Source organism: Schistocerca serialis, chromosome 8, assembly GCF_023864345.2.
Source record: "Schistocerca serialis cubense isolate TAMUIC-IGC-003099 chromosome 8, iqSchSeri2.2, whole genome shotgun sequence".
Taxonomy (NCBI): domain Eukaryota; kingdom Metazoa; phylum Arthropoda; class Insecta; order Orthoptera; family Acrididae; genus Schistocerca; species Schistocerca serialis.
Window position 1 is genome coordinate 325,598,079 of NC_064645.1, and position 20,381 is coordinate 325,618,459.

The 20,381-nt window shown below is 42.3% G+C and overlaps 1 protein-coding gene and 1 non-coding gene across 3 annotated transcripts in view; one reads left to right on the plus strand and one right to left on the minus strand.

Annotated features, from left to right (window-relative positions):
- Positions 1-20,381, plus strand: part of LOC126416184 (rhophilin-2) — a 461,568-nt gene that overhangs the window by 387,691 nt on the left and 53,496 nt on the right. For both annotated transcript variants that reach the window (XM_050083765.1, XM_050083766.1), the window contains 2 exons: positions 4,064-4,192; positions 18,945-19,020. In XM_050083765.1, the coding sequence (XP_049939722.1) occupies positions 4,064-4,192; positions 18,945-19,020 (205 nt within the window). The remainder of the gene's footprint in view (positions 1-4,063; positions 4,193-18,944; positions 19,021-20,381) is intronic.
- Positions 17,010-17,083, minus strand: Trnat-ugu (transfer RNA threonine (anticodon UGU)). The gene has a single exon. It is a non-coding gene; the product is annotated as a tRNA-Thr (tRNA).

A 20,381-nucleotide genomic window follows, 5' to 3' on the forward strand; every position in this document is an offset into this window, starting at 1 on the left:
ATGTCGGGCATGCAGTTCATGGGAAGGAGACTTCGACAAATATGAAAACCCTCCTGACTCAATCAGATATGGTGAACACAAACGGAAAATATGTGGCGATCTAAGAGTCATGGCTCTTCTCTTAGGAATGCAACTGTGCTACACTAACGACTTCCGCATTTTATGTATCTGGGATTGTAGAGTTATGAGATTTTCTATTCAAACATACAGTACTGCAAGAAATCTTAACCCTGGCATGTAAAATGTCATTCCGAGCCTCTCGTGGACCCAAAAGATGTTACTCTTCGACCGCTGCACATAAAGCTGGGGTTAATGAAAAATTTTGTCAAAGCAGTGAACCAAGGAAAGGCCTTAGGAGACAAATTTCGTACATTAAGTAATGCAAAGATTAAGGGATGTATTTTGTTGGACCATAAATTTCCAGCTTATAAATGATCCTGAGTTTTGATAGCGTTTTTAAGGAGAAAGAAAAGGAAACTTGGGAAGCCTGCAAGGAAGTTACTCATCGATTTTTTGGTAACAAAAGGGACCATAATTATTCTAAATTAGCGGCAGTGCTACTGCGAGAATGCCATCTACACGGATATAACATGTCCCTTAACGTCCATGTTGTCCACTCCCAAGTAGACTTTTCCCTCCTTGTGATGAACACGAGGAAGCGTTCCAGCAGGAAACTGCTATAGTGGAACAGAGGTATCAGGGCCAGTGGAAGGAAGCAATGCTTGTAGACTGCTGCTGGTCTCTCTATAGCGATGCTCCGGAAATAACTTCTGAGGAAAGTTCATGAAGCCGTCACAAGGTTCTAGTCGAACCCAACCACAAATGGTTCAAATGGCTCTGAGCACTATGGGACTTAACTTCTGAGGTCATCAGTCCCCTAGAACTTAGAACTACTTAAACCTAACTTACCTAAGGCCATCACACACATCCATGCCCGAGGCAGGATTCGAACCTGCGACTGTAGCGGTCGCGTGGTTCCAGACTGTAGCGCCTAGAACCGCTCGACCACTCCGGCCGGCGAACCCTACCACATGCCAGGGGTTTTTCCATCGATTTAGAACTCTTGGAATATAACGCTTATTTAAAAAAAACGCTCAACTGGACTTTCATTGTTGTTGACACATTTAATTAACGACCGATATAGCGGACAAGGCTGCAGTCTCTCTTTTTCGGTCAGCTATTCGATCGATTCCCTTCGCCGATCTACGGAATGTTTTATGTCGTCGTGTTGTTCTTTTATGGCACGCACATTGGTCGACACTTCCCCATAATAAATTACGGGACGTGAAAGCTCTTCCCTGTGCTTGGACCTCTTCCTCCCGAACGCGTCGTCGGGAGGAGGTAATTTTAATTAGACTCCGGATAGGGCACTGTCTTTTTAGCCATCGACATCTTTTAAGCGGCGATCCTCCCCCACTGCTCTCAGCTGTGGACGGTAAGACACCTTTTAATTGAGTGCCCCTATTTTACTCCGTTATGCGCCCGTCAACAGCTGTCACCTGATATATCGTCCATTTTAGCAGATGACACGCGCTCGGCCGATCGCGTTCTCGAGTTTCTTAGTGCCACTGAGATGATGTCAGTCATTTGAAACTCTTTTTGGGGACAACCAACCCCTTTCTGTAGTGGATTTTTAAGCTTTCCTTCTGCTTTTAGTTTCTCCAATTATTTGAGTTTCGTTCCCATTGCTGCTGGTTTCCATTTTCGTTTTTTACTGTTTCCTAAGTCACGGACCGGGCGCTAATGACCATAGCAGTTTTGCGCCCCAAAACCAAAACAAAAAAATATTTAATTAAAATGTACCGTTTCTCTTAATCCGCTAAAATAAAATATTTCCAAATATTGTGAATCACAAAAACTAGAGTTCAGAAAATTTCTACTTCGTCATTTTTTTTTTTTACCCAAAATTAGTGACATTTGACTCTTGAAATGAAGGAAACGTTCATTTTTTTGCCAGTGTAATGAGGCAACGTGATGAATAATGTTTATTGTAAATGGCTTTGTGTGGTGGTAAGATTATGCTTTTAAAGAGAGTAAGCAGCTCAAGACGCACAGGACAGGATCAGACATGATTATACTGTGGAGTCTCAAATTCTGCATCACACTGTATTCTTCTGACGTTGCACCCAGTGGCTCCGAACGATATCCTCTTTCCGTTATATTTTAATTGTAGTGAAGGAGGAGGAAGTGAAAGAATTGTTTTAAGTGTTATCGCTTCTGTAGTAGTAAGGAGTCTGAAAGCGCCCAGTTGCGACAGAGTTGTTACTTTGTAGCATTATCTGCAATCTTCTTGCTGTGGGGAAGGGTTCTTGTGGCTGGACTTCATGTGCTGATAAGCCGGCCAAACGAGCTCCAGTTTGAGCGCGGCGCCTTTGGTATCTACACGGAGACCTACAAGAAGCATTTCTCACCAGGCTCCGTGCAGAGAATTACGAGGGCCAGAGGGCGCGCCGTGCCGTTGCAATTAGAAGCCTTGTAGGCCGTCGGCGAGCCGGTTCACAGAGGAAAAACTGCGTCGAAAGAGGCGTCGTTGTATATCTGCCAGTGTGGTTCGCTAGGCGACAAGCGGTTTTTACGGAAGTTTATCTGTCTGTTGTCTTCGTGTTTCACGTTACAAGTGTCCTAGATCATACTTCTGCCGCCATGAGTGCTGTTTTGTTCCTAAGATTAGTTTTCAGTAGAAACATTTTAAGAGTTCTTGAAGTTTAGCCACCAGTCTGATCCTAAGGCTGCCCTCCATTGGTCTCTCTGTAAGACGCAGGAATTTGCCAAATCAGGCGTTATAACAAGATTGTAGTCCTTTCCGTCCGCCTGCTTAGCTGGGTGGCAAAGTGCTCGCCTTCCATGCACGCGGGCCCGGGTTCGATTCCCGGTCGGGTTGGAGGTTTTCTCCGCTTGGGGACTGGGTATTATGTTGTCCTCATCGTCATTTCATCCTGATCACCTGCGTGCAAGTTGCGCAATGTGGCGTCGACTGAAATAAGACTTGCACTTAGCGACTGAACTTCCCTGGATGGGGCCCCCCGACCAACGATGTCATATGCCCATTTCCATGTTTTTGTAGTCCTCCCTTCTCCACTACTCCCCTCTTCCTGAGCTCTCCTCTCTTCTCCTCTTCTCCACTTCCTTTCCTCCACTTCCTTTCCTCCACTTCCTTTCCTCCACTTCCTTTCCTCCACTTCCTTTCCTCCACTTCCTTTCCTCCACTTCCTTTCCTCCACTTCCTTTCCTCCACTTCCTTTCCTCCACTTCCTTTCCTCCACTTCCTTTCCTCCACTTCCTTTCCTCCACTTCCTTTCCTCCACTTCCTTTCCTCCACTTCCTTTCCTCCACTTCCTTTCCTCCACTTCCTTTCCTCCACTTCCTTTCCTCCACTTCCTTTCCTCCACTTCCTTTCCTCCACTTCCTCTCATCTCCCCTCCCTTCTCCATCACCTCGTCTCTCCTTCGTCTGCCTCTGCCTCTCTGGTGTCCCAGATATATATGTTGAATATCTCGCTGGTATTAAATCCTGTTGTCGTCGAAAGTATACAAGAACTTCGATACTATGAGGACTCATACAGTTACATGGCGTGAAAAAATTTTTTGTAGATTAAATTCGTATCGTGCCAGTTACACAAGTACCTTCAAAATAAAACTATAATAATACATATCTTAAGAGCTGTGGGCACTTCTTCAGTAGAAGAGACGTGTTTCACAGTTGCAAAGATGGGAAAAAAATGCTCGTCCTCTCGAGGTATGCCATGTGTACTAGACGTTTTCACCAAATCGTTCCTATCGTATCCATCAGTACCGAGCATTCCTCCTGGGATACACTGTATAGCTATCGCAAGGATATTCTGAAGTTGATTTTTGATTTGCTTCTAGCACTAGTATTTTTGTTTGTTTTTGTCTGTTGTAACAGTAATTAGGTTTTTCTTCACGGTCAAGTGTTATCATGATTTATATTTTTATCAGCACATTTGCTTTTGTAAAGAAAGCAAAGTGGTAAAATGAGATTAAATATTGTATATGACTCTTATTATCCGTATGGGTGAATGAAACAATTACTCTTTCTTTTACAGGGCCACAACGAACCGCAAGCTCAGGGAGACGGTAGCCCTCGAACTGAGCTTCGTCAACTCGAATCTGCAGCTGCTCAAGGAGCAACTGGCGGAACTCAATAGCTCTGTGGAGATCTACCAGAATGACAGGTAAATGCTTGTACATGTTTTTTCCCATATATTGGTAGAACGATAATCTTCCGATAGGACACTAATGTCGTTCACTTGGCCTTCAGTTCGATATCTCCTAAATTTCCATGAAAGAATGGAACATTTTTATTACGTTTTCATGGTTGGTAAGCTTATTATTCCAAGAATAGTATAAAGCATTACAACAATGTACAGTTTACAGGTTATTGTTGACAGCCATCTGAATTGAAGAGTCTATCTATTGAAAATGAAGAACACAGATTTTCGTGCTGTTATTAAACATTTTCATTTGAACGGTTGGACTGCCTCACAAATATCAAAACATAATTACATAAAGTTCACGCTGATTCTGTTAAAAAATGGTTCACTTGGCTCTAAGCACTATGGGACTTAACATCTGAGGACATCAGTCCCCTAGTTTAAGAACTACTTAAACCTAACTAACCTAAGGACATCACACACATCCATGCCCGAAGCAGGATCCAAACCTGCGACCGTAGCAGCCGCGCACCTCCTGACTGAAGCGCCTAGAACCGCTCGACCACAGCGGCCGGCGCTGATTCTGTTCATCGCTGAAGACGATGGCTAAAGACGATGGCTACAGGCGATGGCTACAGACGATGGCTAAAGATGACGCTTGTAAACATTGTCGCACAAGCATCATAAACAAAGCACACCCCAGTCGTCCAATTGAAGTCGCCACAAAGGAAACCACTGCCAAGATCCGTGGTATGGCAGTGGGGCACAGCCGAATAAAAATTCATGAGATCGCTGAGACTTTAGGCATCTCATCTGAGCGAGTGCATAATATGCTGCGCAGAGAATTGGCTATGAAGAAACTGTTTCGAGGTGGGTGCTGCGATTGCCCAGTCGACCAAAAGCGCATCCTGCATAACATTTCAAAACACTATCTGGCAATGTTCAGTCGCAATCCGCAAGAGTTTTTGCGCGTATTTGTGACAATTGATGAAACCTGACTCCATCAGTTAACACCAGAAACAAAACGGCAGTCAAAAGTAATGGACAAAGGCTGGTGAAAGTGCATGGAAGAAGGGAAAGACCATTTTGTCAGTGGATCGTTTGAAACCTGAGTTGGCTACAAAAAGACCAAAACTGACACGCTAAAAAGCCCCGTTTCACCAGGATGACAAGCGTCCCACACATCAGCGACAACAATAGAGAGCGAGCATGAATTGGGCTTAGAGGTTATCACTACCGTGTTCATTAGACGTGGCCCCAAGTGACTTCTCCTGATTTGAAACTTACGCTGAGAAGAAATTTTCATCAAATGAGGAAGTGATAGTTGCGGTTAACGAGTATTTTGCACTCTGAGAGAAACTATTTTTCCAGTAGGATGAAAAAGCTGGAGGATTGCTGGACTAAATGCACATCTCTCGAAGAAAACAGTCGAGGTGAATTGTTTGTTTTGTAAACTTTATCTTGCTTCTTTACCAGCCTTGCCGGCCGAAGTGGCCGCGCGGTTAAAGGCGCTGCAGTCTGGAACCGCGCGACCGCTACGGTCGCAGGTTCGAATCCTGCCTCGGGCATGGATGTTAGTGATGTCCTTAGGTTAGTTAGGTTTAACTAGTTCTAAGTTCTAGGGGACTAATGACCTCAGCAGTTGAGTCCCATAGTGCTCAGAGCCATTTGAACCATTTACCAGCCTTATAAAACCACCATCGTATTGCCGGATAAACTGTAGAGAGGGTTGAGCGGTAAGTTTAATTATTGGCCGCTAGCTTCCTGATGTTCTTATTAGTTGCGTGGACAGATGCAATTCCTCCAGCGATCACGAAAGCCGTGCATCATATGCACTTTAGTATATGATAAGGCCTGAATTGGGAGATGATTAGACCGAAAGGGCCGTGCCCTTTATGGCAAAAGTTAATAGGTCAGTTTCTATACGAATGACAACTCCCTCTATTTCGGAAAATAAACCTAGATCAAGAACTGTAGCCTCCTCGTTCACACGACTGTACTCTGGGTTTCAGTCACAAATGTGCACACGTTAAAGGAATGTGTGTTCGCACAAGTTGGTGGCTCTCTGAGGGCGGCTGAAGGATGTGTAATAGTGTGTGGTAACCAGACTGAGCACCTCATGTGTAGTGTTACCATGGCTATTGTAGGACAGAATGGCCACTGTCTCAAATAGTATTTATTCCCAGACATGTGAGTATAGAACTGCTTCTAGTTTTGATCAGTAATACATCCTGTAGCGAAATAGGGCACTGTTTAGATACCTGCGGACATGTGGACTCGTGGGGTCAGATTTTAAACATATTTTTGTAACACTAGCTGATGCCAGCCACGAGTTGCTTTGGCTGTCTAGTTAAATGGAATAGAAAGAAAAAAGAAAGCACACGTTTCTAGTATGTATGGGAATTGAATATACGTCCTGATCTCTTTCTCTCTCTCTCCTCTTTCTTTGTCCATCTCGTCGTCGTCCTCCCTTTTTATATTCTTCTCCCCCTATCTGTCCATTTCCTCCTTTCCGCTTTCTGTGTCCATCTCCTCCCATTCCTCTGTCCATCTCCTCTTCCCCCCTCTCAATGATCTTGTTTACTGTTACTGCAAATTCAGATACTGTAGTAGTCTTCAGATCATAAGCCATAACCACAACTTCACTGTTTTCTTTATGGCTTCGCTGCTATTTATTATATATTTATATATTATATGCATTGAAAATTATATAGATTTTCCGCCCCCATTTTCATTAGATTACTTTGTAAAAGAAGGAAGTAAAGAAGTTTTAGAGATTTATGGTAATAACGTTTCCACTTCATGTATTGTATATTTATTTACATATTATATGTATTTTTAAAAAACTGGCGAGTAAAACATGCTTGTATTCAGGTGCAACCTTGCAGGCAATCGGTGAAGAACTTTCGGCAGTTTATGATTTTGTGTAAACGAACATTTACATTTTTATTTATACAGATATTTCGAAAAACACTGAATACGTGGTAATTAAAAATCAACATCCTTGCGCTTTCGAAGTAAACTACAGTGCTCACGCTTCCAAGCGTTAACGCACCGTTGTCATATCCATAAAGATAAAGAAAACTAGTTTAGTGACATGCTGTCTTCCTTCACAATTATATTCTTATACAAGTTCTGGGTTTATCACAGTTCTTGAGGGTAAAAGCTACTGTGTGTGATGTGACGTAATATTTATTTTATTTTTGGAGTCCAGAGACTTTGGGAGTGTGCCAGTATTTTAATAACAGGTGCGCACTGTTCCCAAAGATTGACATATTATTTATATAGTTATAGGTGTTCATTACAAATAATAAGTTTCCCAATTGTGTGAGTTTAGCAGTATGGGGGTTCGAACACCTCTTCCGAATGAAGAAATACAAACGAACTGATAGGAGATATCACGATCAGTTAGGAATTGCTATCTGAACAGAACAGACACCATGATTCATGACGATGTCGAGAAAACAGTCTGCATTATTATTGAACTTGTTAACTTAAGTATAACTGCATATGTCGCTATTGAAAGCTGCAGTGCTCATGATTAGTCATTATTGTCAGTATTGTATAGGGTGCCCCCGGAGAAATGGTCAGTATGCCGGGATTGACAGGAACGGAAACTGGCTTACAAAAACGACCTAAGCTACAATGCTTGCACATCGCGCGAGATTCTTATTATTCTATGGCTGTCTTCGCGCAGACTGTTACTCACAGATAAAATATGATCAGGACCCTTTTGTAGGAAATTCAGTGTAGTTCAATTCTGTACTGTGACATGCTTTCGTTGAGAGACCGAGGTTTCCGAGTTATTCAAAAAAACTTTTAAAAAAATCAGGTGTTCTGTCTCTGAAACCATTCAGAATACGGCAGAATATGTTCATACGAAGTTTGTTGCTTCGACTGAGCGTTCCTGTCATTTTTGAGTAACGGCGATTCTGGCTTTGACACTTTTTATGAAGTGACGCAAAGTAGGCGCTGCCGGGAATGATTATTACGGAACTATCACCTTTAATAAGCCAGGTTCGCAAAATACCTAAACAAAGTATATGCAGGTTTAGAGAAAGCTTTTGACAGAGTTGACTGTAATACATTTTCTGAAATTCTGAAGGTGACAGGGATAAAATACAGGGAGAGGAAGATCATGTACCGCTCGGACAGAAACCAGAACGCAGATTTAAGATCGAATGACATGGAACAGAAGGGTGCGAGGCAGATATGTAGTTTCTCCCCGGTGTTTATCAACCTGTACATGGAGCAGGCAAGAAAGGAAATAAATGAGAAATTTCGGAAGGGAGTTACATTTAAAAAAAAAAGTTTGTGAAATCTTATGGGACTTAACTGCTAAGGTCGTCAGCCCCTAAGCTTACACACTACTTAACCTAAATTATCCTAAGGACAAACACACACACACACACACACACACACACACACACACACACACACACACCCATGCCCGAGGGAGGACTCGAACCTCCGCCGGGACCAGCCGCACAGTCCAGGAATGCAGCGCCCCATACCGCTCGGCTAATCCCGCGCAGCTACATTTCAAAAGGAAGAATTAAATACTTAGAGGTTTGCCGATTACGCCGTGACAGGTAAACCTCTGTAAAGAATCGAATTCCCATGTATAAAACAGCATCAGACGTCAGATTACTATACGTATGACTTAATGTTTGAAGTGTTCGACGTTAAGTATGTAAGCGAGGAAAAGTTTAGAAAAGGTTTGAAACTGGAAGCCTCTAAGCTCTCCCATTACGAATCTCTGGATGAATATAGTCTAGGTAATCTGCGCTCCATTTTAAGCAAAAACAAGTTTTTCGCACATCTCAGTGTTTATGATTTCATGTGTTGTACAGCGACATAATTCTGCAGGTAAATTTAGTGATGCACGTACATAATGTCTGCAGAGTGTATTGCGATAGAGATATTATTACAGAAATAATAAATTAAAACATCATTCCTGATCTTCATATTTTGCTGCGTGCCATGTTAAGCAGAAGCTAGTTTTTTCGTGCATGTAAATGTTTACGAGTTATTACCTCCAGAGCTGTATGTCATGCAGTGACATAATTTTGCGGGTACATTCAGTGGTATACGTGGATACTGTCAACAAACTACACCGCGAATAGAGTTCGTAGTAAAGAAGTAATAAATTGAGCCCTCATATCTTAAGCCAAAGTTTCGCTGCATGAACAGCGAAAATATAATAAGCGATAACTGTTTTTCCTTTCCTCATTTTGTGGGAGCTGTCAGCTGTCTCAAGAGAAGCAAGGCAGTAATATTTGCCTTACAGTGTTCAAATACAGCAGTACAGAAGAATGCTAAAGATAAGACACGTAGATGGAATAACTAACGTTTAATGGAATTGGAGGGAAAAGTAATTTGTGGCGCAACTTGACTAAAAGAAGCCATCGGTTGATACGACGCATTCTGAAGCATGAAGGAATCTTCAGTTTGGTAATAGAGGGATGCTTCAAGAGAAGAACTAGTGGTTTGACTATAATAAGCAGTTACAAATGGATTTAGGTTGCAGCAATTAACCAGTGACGAAGAAACTAACGATAGATGGACTAGCATGGAGAACTGCATCAAACCAGTTCCCGATTTGAAGACAACGACAACGACAGCGCGGAATAATCATCATCCTCAACAATAACAACAACATCAATGCGCGCCGCCCGGACCGGTTTAAAGCTGTAACTTTCCTCCGATTTCTTCCCTCACCTTTCCTTTCAAATTCCGCTAGAGCTCTTCCGTGACAGATTCAATATTACAATGAAAAAGGATGCAGCAGGCACTTTGACCTTTTCACAGCCCCATAGTTTCGGAAATGGAATTACTTTCCTCTTTATCGTTCCCATTAAAATGTAGAGACCCGGGGGAAGGAAGACAGGAAGATGAGGTTTTAATGTCCCATCGCTGTAGATTTACGCAGAGTCGGAGCGCAAGCGGGGATTGTGTCGAGAATGAGTAAGGAAATCGATATGCCCTTTCAGAGAAACCATCCCGGCATTTTTCTGGAGCGATTTAAGAAAATCACGGAAAACCCAAATCTGGATGACCGGGCGCGAATTTGACCCGTCGTCCTCCACAGTGCGAGTCCAGAGTGTTAACCAGTAGCAGAATCCGCCTTCCGCCTTAAGTGTCACAATTTCCACTTGTCACACGCAACTAATGTGGCATACGCTCTGCACTGAGTGAGTTCAGTATCAATACTACATGTTGTTATTGGGGTCTTCAGTCCAGAGACTGGTTTGATCCAGCTCTCCATGCTACCCTATCCTGTGCAACCTTCATCATCTCGAAGTACCTACCGCACCCTACATCCTTCTGAATCTGCTTAGTGTATTCATCTCTTGGTCTCCCTCTATGATTTTTACCCTCCACGCTGACCTCCAATACTAAATTGGTGATCCCTAGATGCCTCAGAACATGTCCTACCAACCGATCCATTCTTCTAGTCAAGTTGTGCCACAAATTCCTCTTCTCCCAATTTTATTCAGTACCTCTTCATTAATTACGTGATCTATCCATCTAATCTCCGGCATTCTTCTGTAGCACCTCATTTCGAAAGCTTCTATTCTCTTTTTGTCTAAACTATTTATCATGTAAGTTTCACTTCCACACATGGCTAGGTTCCTAAAAATACTTTCAGAAAAGACTTCCTGACACTTAAATCTATACTCGATGTTAACAAATTTCTCTTCTTCAGAAACGGTTTGCTTGCCATTGCCAGTCTACATTTTATATCCTCTCTACGTCGACCATGATCAGTTATTTTGCTCCTCAAATAGCAAAACTCCTTTACTACTTTAAGTGTGTCATTTCCTAATCTAATACCGTCAGCCTCACCCGATTTAATTCGACTGCATTCCAGTATCCTAGTTTTGCTTTTCTTGATGTTCACCTTACATCCTCCTTTCAAGACACTGTCCATTCCGTTTAACTGCTCTTCTAGTTACTTTGCTGTCTGTGACAGAATTACAAAGTCATCGGCGAACCTCAAAGTTTTTATTTCCTACTCCAAATTTTTCTCTTGTTTCCTTTACTGCTTGCTCAATATACAGATTGAATAGCATCGGGGAGAGGCTACAACCCTGTCTCTCTCTCTTCCCAACCACTGCTTCCCTTTCATGGCCCTCGACTCTTAAAACTGCCGTCTGGTTTCTGTACAAATTGTAAATAGCCTTTCGATCCCTGTACTTGACCCCTGCCACCTCCAGAATTTGAAAGAGAATATTCCAGTCAACATTGTCAAAAGCTTTCTGTAAATCTACAAAGTTTAGAAACGTAGGTTTGCATTTCCTTAATCTAGCTTCTAAGATAAATCGTAGCGTCTGTATTGCCTCATGTGTTTCAACCTTTCTACGGAATCCAAACTGATCCTCCCCGAGGTTGGTCTCTACCTGTTTTCCTATTCGTCTGTAAGGAATTCGTGTTAGTATTTTGCAGCCGTGGCTTATTAAACTGATAGTCCGGTAATTGTCACACCTGTCAATACCTGCTTTCTTTGGGATTGGAATTATTATATTCTTCTTGAAGTCTGTGGGTATTTCGCCTGTCTCATACATCTTGCTCACCAGATGGTAGAGTTTTGTCAGGACTGGCTCTCCCAAGGCTGTCAGTAGTTCTAATGGAATGTTGTCTACTGCCGGGGCCTTGTTTCGACTCAGGTCTTTCAGTGCTCTGTCAAACTCTTCACGCAGTATCATATCTCCCATTTCATCTTCATCCACGTCGTCGTCCATTTCTTTAATATTGCCCTCCAGTACATCGCCCTCTATGTACTACCATCTTTCTGCTTTCCCTTCTTTGCTTCGAACTGGGTTTCCTTCTGAGCTCTTGATTTTCATACAAGTGGTTTTCTTTTCTCCAAAGGTCCCTTTAATTTTCCTGTAGGCAGTATCTATCTTACCCCTCGAGAGATAAGCCTTACATTTGTCCTCTAGCCATCCCTGCTTAGCCATTTTGCACTTCCTGTCGATCTCATTTTTGAGACGTTTGTATTCCTTTTTGCCTGCTTCATTTACTGCATTTTTATATTTTCTCCTTTCATCATTTAATTTCAGTTTCTCTTCTGTTGCCCAAGGATACTACATAAGTATCATAAATTTTCATTTTATTTGTTAAATAGGCAAAAGGACGGAAATTGTCAAGCAGACGTTAATGGTGGCGCCTTTCGAAGGTAAAAAGAGAAACTCTCAGAGGAGTTTGGCGCTTAAACATAGATAAGACAGAGTGAGGATCGTCTGCGATTCGCGTCAACTATATTTTGGAGATGATCCTCTTCCCCTCACCCCGTCTCCACCACAAATGGGCAAAAGAGTTGGACAGGAAAAAGCTGTATCGAAGTGAACTGGTTTGCATTCGGTGACTGTCCCGCGATCCTGTCTAGAAATACTGACACGGCTACAGACCAGGTGAATATCCTAAAATTGCCAACACTAAAAGCCGTAGTCGGCGGAAGAAGAAGAAGAAGAAGAAGAAGAAGAAAGGAGACTCAGAAACTGAAGACAGCGAGTGGATGTACACAAAGAGATGACTGCTTTTAATATCTCCGGGAAATGGTACAGCTGAAAAGATGCCAACAACATCGGACGAGAGAAGATGGGCCATGCTTTTCGCAGGACACGTGCTTTACACAAGAGGAAATTATTCTTCAAGGCGAGCAATATTTATACAGTGCAACACGGTGATAAAACAGTGTTTATGGACTAGTGGATGCTTCTGAATGACAGCTATGTAGCATGTAAGAAAGGGGAGAAATTCGAGTGAGATCCTCTGCAAGATAATGAGTCCAATGGTCATGGGTGGACAGTAGAGATTACGAGGAAAATGGGAAACTGTACCAGGAAAATGAAGGATTAATCGAGTCATCTAGAAAAGGAAGGAAGAAAATTTACAGGTATATTCTGTTCTGGGTGGATGAGAAGAGGCTAACAAAACAAGGTACTTGACAGAAGACCAAATAAATTTAACAGAAAGAAGACAGGCTGCCAGAGATGGAGTTCAGAAATTTTTTAGCTTCAAACAGTGCTTCCAGTAATGTGTAACTGTTACTTGTCATAGCCTTTAATGACCGTTGTAGAATCATAAAAATATTGAAATCGAACTCATGTTAGTACGAGTCCATAACTTGCCCTTCCGCGGCATCAAATTACTGCGTTTATCCTGCGACATTACCTTGTCATTCAGATACTTGCCGACTTGCTGTTTTGCTAGGAGAGAACGTGTTTCGCAGCGAAGAACGTGCTAGATTGTGGCTCGCAATAAACGGCAAATACACCGGATACGTCTATTACATTGCGTCACGTTTGTGTGGTGTAATGGATTAGCACTTAGCGCTTCGTGAACTGTCAGTGTGCATTTAGTTGACGACCACCGCGATTAAAAGGAAGGTAATTCCTTGCAAAGCAATTGATCATTGACGTACGCCCTTTCACTGGCTGAAAGGCATTGCGAAGTTGGCATCACCGACCGCGACGAATGGGAGAATACCATGAATGTTGTTAGCAGACGAGATCCAGTGGCGGACTTTGTTTTGCTCGTCTGACAGACTATAAAAATAACACCCCAATCATTTTTATGTTTTTTCTCTCACGCTTTTGCGCAACTACCACTACTCGTTCAATTCCTCTTCACAGTGTCAGCACTTCAGTTTTAATTTTTTTAGGATAGGAAACGCTAAAGGGCATGTTCCTAAATATGGTCCGGTACGCTAAAGGTAAAGTATGTTTGTGTGACCTTCATTCTTACAATTTTTACTCCACATGTTTCCTTCAGTTAGCAACTTGACGATTTGTTGATGCATCAGGATGCGGTGTATCGACGAATCATTCTTTTAGTCGAGTTGCGCCAAATTTTCTTTTCCACATTTCGGTTAAGTAACCTCACAATTAGTTTTTAGATCTATCTGTCTACCTATAACATACAGCATTGCCTTGTAGCACCACGTTTCAAAATCTTATATTCTCGCCTTGTCTGAACTGCTTACCGTTCACCTTTCACTTCCATAAAAGGCTACACTCCGGAGACATACCTTCAGAAAAGGCTTTTTAACGCCTAAATTTAAATTAGATGTAAAAAATTTCTCTTCTTAAGGAACCTTTTCTTGCTGTTGAAGTCTACATTTTATATCCTCTCTCTTACGGCCATAGTCAGTTTTTTTGCTGAGTAAAGAGCAGAACTCCTTCATTATTATCAGTGTCTCATTTCTTAATACAATTATATCAGCATTACCTGATTCAGTTCGAGTACATACACTTTTGTTCTTATAAACTGTCCAAGACACTATTCGTTCTGTCCAATTGCTCTTGCAAGTCCTTTGCTGTCCCTTACAAAATTATGTCATCGCCAAACCCCAAGTTTTTATTTCTTCTCCCTGAACAGTTCACTCTCCAGATTCATCCTTTGTTTTCTTTCTGCTTGTTCAGCGTACAGGTTCACATCTGGAAGACACAACTTACTCCATTTCAGCCGCCCGGTGTGGTCGTGCGGTTCTAGGCGCTTCAATCTGGAACCGCGTGACCGCTACGGTCACATGTACGAATCCTGCCTCGTGCATGGGTGTGTGTGATGTCCTTAGGTTAGTTAGGTTTAACTAGTTCTAAGTTCTAGGGGACTGATGACCACAGATGTTAAGTCCCATAGTGCCCAGAGCCATTTGAACCATTTTGAACCCCATTTCAACTATCGTTTCCCTTTCGTGCCCTCAAAATTTAAAAACTTGATTCTGATTTCTGTACAAGATATAGAGACCTTTGCTCTCTCTGTGTTGTACCTCTGCTGTATTAAGAATTTCAAAGTTTGTATTCCAGTCAGCATTGTCAAAAACTTTTTCTAAATCTGTAAGTGCTATGAACGTCGTTTGACTCTCTTTAACCTTATGAAATGACTTGTAGGTCCAGTTTTATCTCGCGCGTTCGTAGATTGCTCTGTAACCCAAACTGATCTTTCCCCGGCTGGCTACTACCAGTTTTTCCACGAGTCATTAAACTGATAGTTCTTTAATATTCACATGTCAGACTTGATTTCTTTGTAATTGGAATTATTATATTCTTCTTGAGCTGTGAGCTGTCTCGTATAACTTGCGCAACAGATGGAATGATTGGACGTACCAAAGACGCACAAAAATTATGACGGAATGTCTTCTACTCTGAGGAACTTGTCTCGACTTAGGTGCTTCAGAGCTCTGTCAAATTCTTCTCACAGTGCTAAATCTCCGCTCTCATCTTCATGTACTTCCAGTTTTCTTTCTATTATATTGTCTTTAAGTTTGTTTCCCTTATGCAGGCTCTCTTTTTGTTTGAGCCTTCCCTTCTTTGCTTAGTACGGCTTTGCCGTCTGAGCTCTTAATATAAATTCAAATGCGTGTCTTTTCTCGAAAGGTCTTTTTAATTCTTTTACCCTGCATGTATCTTACCCAGGGTCATGCATGCCCCTACTGCCTTGCATTTCTATTCTAGCCATTCCTGCTTTGAAACTTTCGGTATCTCGTTTTCAGACCTGTATAGTCCCTTTTTATCTATTTGCTGCGTTGGCGTAGCTTTGCTACATCTACATGACTACTCCGCTGTTCACCCTTCAGTGCCTGGCAGTGTGTTCATTGAACCTTTCGTAATTGAGATTTACTCCCTCCTGCCTTATCCAGGAAAGTGTGGTTAGGTTACTTTATTCCGTGAAGTCCTCAACTAGTTAACATTGCTAGTTTAACAAATTTAGACATGTGTTTTGTGAATACTTGGGAGAGACATAAATGGCTTCAGAGGCAGATCTGAGACGCAAATGAAAATGAAAGAAAAGTTATTGCGACATAACAGGTGAATTAATGACATAGGGTTTGCACGAAAATATGTGAATACTGCGAGAAATGCGTGCTTGAACATAAATTCAGATACTAGCCAAGCCTAATGGTTGCGCTGTTGTGTTTGACCACGAAAGACAGTCGTGGTCACAACAGTGTCCGGTGTAGTTTTGAGTACATTGTATCGGAACTAGATGGATTCGAACGTGGATAGATTGTTAGGATTCGAACGTGGACAGATTGTTAGTGTTCGTATATTGGGTGCTCCTGCAACAAAGGGAGCCGAAGTATTCGGTATTTAAAGAGGCACCATACGGAAGACTTATATTGCATACCGAGAAGACGGAAAAACATTATCGCGAAGTCACAACCGCAGGCGTCAGTGTATAATGAGTGATCGTGAAAGATAATCACTGAAGAGGATTACGACGAGCAAAAAAGGAAACGACAGCTGCAAAAATCACTGGAAGAGTGAATGTCGCTCTCGCGAACCCTGTTAGTATCAAAACACAAGGGAGCTCGACAAGAAAGTAAGTACTAGCGAGCTGGATTTCCAAAACCACTCATCAGTGATGCAAGTACCCTAATAGGGAAACTTGGTGACGAAGCCATTAAAACTGGACTGTGGAGCAACGGAAGAAAGACACATGGTGGGATGAGTCTTCTTTCATACTGTCAACAACGTGTGGCCTAGTTTACGTCCCAAGAGTGAAATTTGTGGTGGTTCGGTGATGATTTGGACAGCCACATCGTGGTGTCCCCATGGTTATATCTATACAAGGTCGCATTACTGCCAAGAATAATGTGACCCTTTTGGCTGATAAAGTCGATCCTATAGTACAGCGTTTGTTTCCCAGTGGTGATGCTGTGTTCAAAGACAACAGGATTCCTGTCCACACTGTTCCAATCTTCCAGGATTGGTTTTGTGAATATGAGGATGAATTACCGCTTATGCACTGTTCAAATGATAATTATTTGAAACCCTCAGCTGCTGACAGGTGTTGTTGTTATACGTCGATGGGGACAGCTGAAAATGTGTGCCCCGACCGGGACTCGAACCCGGGATCTCCTGCTTACATGGCAGACGCTCTATCCATCTGAGCCACCGAGGACACAGATGAATAGCGCGACTGCAGGGACTTATCCCTTGCACGCTTCCCTTGGGACCCACATTCCCAACTGTCCAAAATCTACATACGATATGTTCGTAATAGATATTTGCCCATCCACTCATTACTCGCGCACACTAAGGTGACGATTCCCGTAAGAGTTACGGCAACCTGTGAGCATTCGCACTGACGAAGGTCAATGGCCGGGTAGCTATTTAACTATATATGAAGAGAGTAACTGTTCTCGAAAGAACAGATACCGTTGATGACCGTGCAGCTTCTCTAGAATAAATAATAATTAATTGAAACCTTCAGCTGCAGACAGGTGTTGCTGATATACCTCGATGGACGTCTACCATGTAAGCAGGGGATCCTGGGTTCGAGTCCCGGTCGGGGCACACATTTTCAGCTGTCTCTATCGAGGTATATCAACACTTGTCGGCAGCTGAGGGTTTCAGTTAATTATCATTTATTATAGAGAAGCTGCACGGTGATCAGTGGTATCTGTTCTTCCGAGAACAGCTACTGTCTGCATATATCCACTGTTCGCCACAGCCACCAGATCTCAGTAGTGTTGATCTTTCATGGTCTACTATTGAGAAAAGTGTATGTGGTCTTCTGTCCACCTCCATCATCGTTGCCTGAAATTGCCACTATTTTGGAGGAAGAATGATCTAAGATCCCCTTTAGAACCATACAGGACGTGTATTTACTCATTCAGAGACGACTAGTCTGTTTTGAATGCCAGCGTGTTTCCTCTACCAAGTCTCTGGTGAAATTCCCATTGAAAGTTTCAAACGAAAGACATTCGTGGATTTTTTAAGGGAACTGAAGTGATCAGTTTGACGAGACGTAGAATATGGAGAAAGCGATTTAAAATTATATCGGCTTGGATGAAATTCATGTGAACTCAGTGTCGCCCGTAAACACTAATTATCGCCGAGTTAATTACACACAATCTCGAGGAAGCCAAGTAAATAAAGACTATTTTAATTGTAGTCTAATCGACGTCACTGCCTTGAAAAACATTGAAACTGTCTGAAACTGGAGACGGTTGAAATAGACTAAGGTTGACACACACCCAAAAAAGAAAAGAAGCCGGTGGGGGAACGCTTCAGACAACTCAGCGGAACGACAGCAGTAACAGAGTGAATGTGAGAGTTATTTGTTTTCAGCTGTTTGCTCATTTGCAGTTTCGGGGAAAGCGGATCTAAGCCTAAAGTCATCACCCACTACGTTTTTGGAAGTGAAGCGAAAGTTCAGTTGGTGATCTCATTGAAAGAGCTATTTCCACACTCACCAGACCTACTTCAGGGATACTGAAGAAATCCTAAATCACAGTTTCTTATCTCGTTCCCTGTGGAACTTATTAAAAGTTCTAATTAAGATGTAAATTGTGAGCAGTTCTTTCGCAAAATTGCACCCGGAAGCAATTTTTCACTTGCAATTTTAATTTTCTACGAAGAAGCTGTAATGTCTCCTCTTCACGCAGAATCTGGCCCTCTATATCCATTTATTTGCCTAAAATGTCCATCTCTCACTTCGTTACCACACTCCTTTCCTTTTCATAGCCATAGAGCTATTAAAATAGTGTAGTACGCAACGCTGGAGTCAGAACAACTTCAGTTTCTAAGCAAGGGATCATCACATTCTTACCATAGATTATAATTAAAATGAAAATTAAAGGTTCTGAAGAATGCAGTATTACCAAAATTCACATTAAATTTTTAGAGTGCATTACAAAGACAGTTAAAGTGTTATTGCCTTCAAGATTTACGGATCAATTTTAGATATCTGCCCTTTTCAATGAGAATTGTTTGACAGTAAAGAGTTTTTTGTAACTGCATTGTTTCTTGTTTTTCAGCTTGGAACCTGTTATGCCCATGATCCCATTGGGCCTCAAAGAGACCAAAGAAATAGACTTCAGAGATCCGTTCAAGGTAAGTGGTTCTTACCGCCAGTAATTATCAGTTCCTAGCATCAGTTTTCTCTAAAAGGTAGCCTTGTGGGTCGAAACACCGAATTCTTATGTCGGTCTGAGTTGTGTGTTTTTTTAGAAACAACAGTAAAGGTGGATCTCGAAATTTTAGTGTTTGTGAGCTACAACCTCCTTCAACGTTCATATGCCGACAAAACTCGTTGCGAATCGCGGATCATCATGAACAGTTTTTCAAACCGTCACAGTACGAGATGCTGCAGAGAGGTTTGAAATGTGACTGCACTGCACAAGGTGGTTATTCAGTTTTTGACACAGTTACATTAATGTGACTGAACAGTCTATATCGAAAGATAGATAGATCAAAGACTCGTATTGTTGTTTAATTAATCCGATACTTTTATCTACACTTGTTTCATAAAATTTTAGTACTAGCATTAAAGAACTTCTTGTCGTGAACCCAAAACCAACAAAGCGTCGTAATCATCGGCTCTAGATAGGGATACTAAATTTACAAATATATTTATTTAGCTTTACTCACTGAAAGCGAGCTCTTCGTCCAGGCCTTTAAGGGATAAGGGACGCCGACCGGCCGCCGTGTCGTCCTCTGCTTTGCGGTGTCATGCGGATGCGGTATGTTGTCAGCACATCGATCTCCCGGCCGTTTTGCAGACTTCCCAGACCGTGGAGGCGCTACTGTTCGGCCAAGTAGCTCCTCAGTTGGCATTACGAGGCTGAGTGCACACCGTGTCAGTCCTCTCATAAAGAAAAAATCCTTTGCAATACTGGGAACCGAACTCTGGTCCTTGGCATGGCAGCCATCTACAGAATGGGTGAGAAGTCGCTCCCTAGTTTTAAATATCCGTAAATTATTTACTAATGAATTTTTGCACACTGAAGAAGTTGTAGTCGGTTCTCAGGACCATGAGAATATGTGTACTATACTACAATTACACATATGCTTCTGCGTTGCCGACCAAACAGCCCAAGCGTCTCGGAATAGCAACTGATTTCTGCAGGGAAGTCAAAGGGACATTTCCGAAGACAGCTGTGATTCTCTCTCCTCTTATTCGTCGACACTGGGTGAGTTTGTTCGGTACATCGCTTCTTTGGCCCAACCCCACAAGAGGAAAGTCACAAGGGGTGACCGTTCACAGGTTCTTCGTCATCCCAGCCAATGACCTAAAAAGTGTTTGTCCAGCCAGTCAGGAACGATGCAGGCAAAACGAGATGGTGCTCTGTCCTGGCGAAGGAGGATATCTGCAACATTTTTGCGTAGTGGTATCAGTGGCCACACGTATTCATTCAGCATCTGGCCAAACCGGTCGCTGTTCATGGTGTCTCGCAATATGAATGGACAAATGA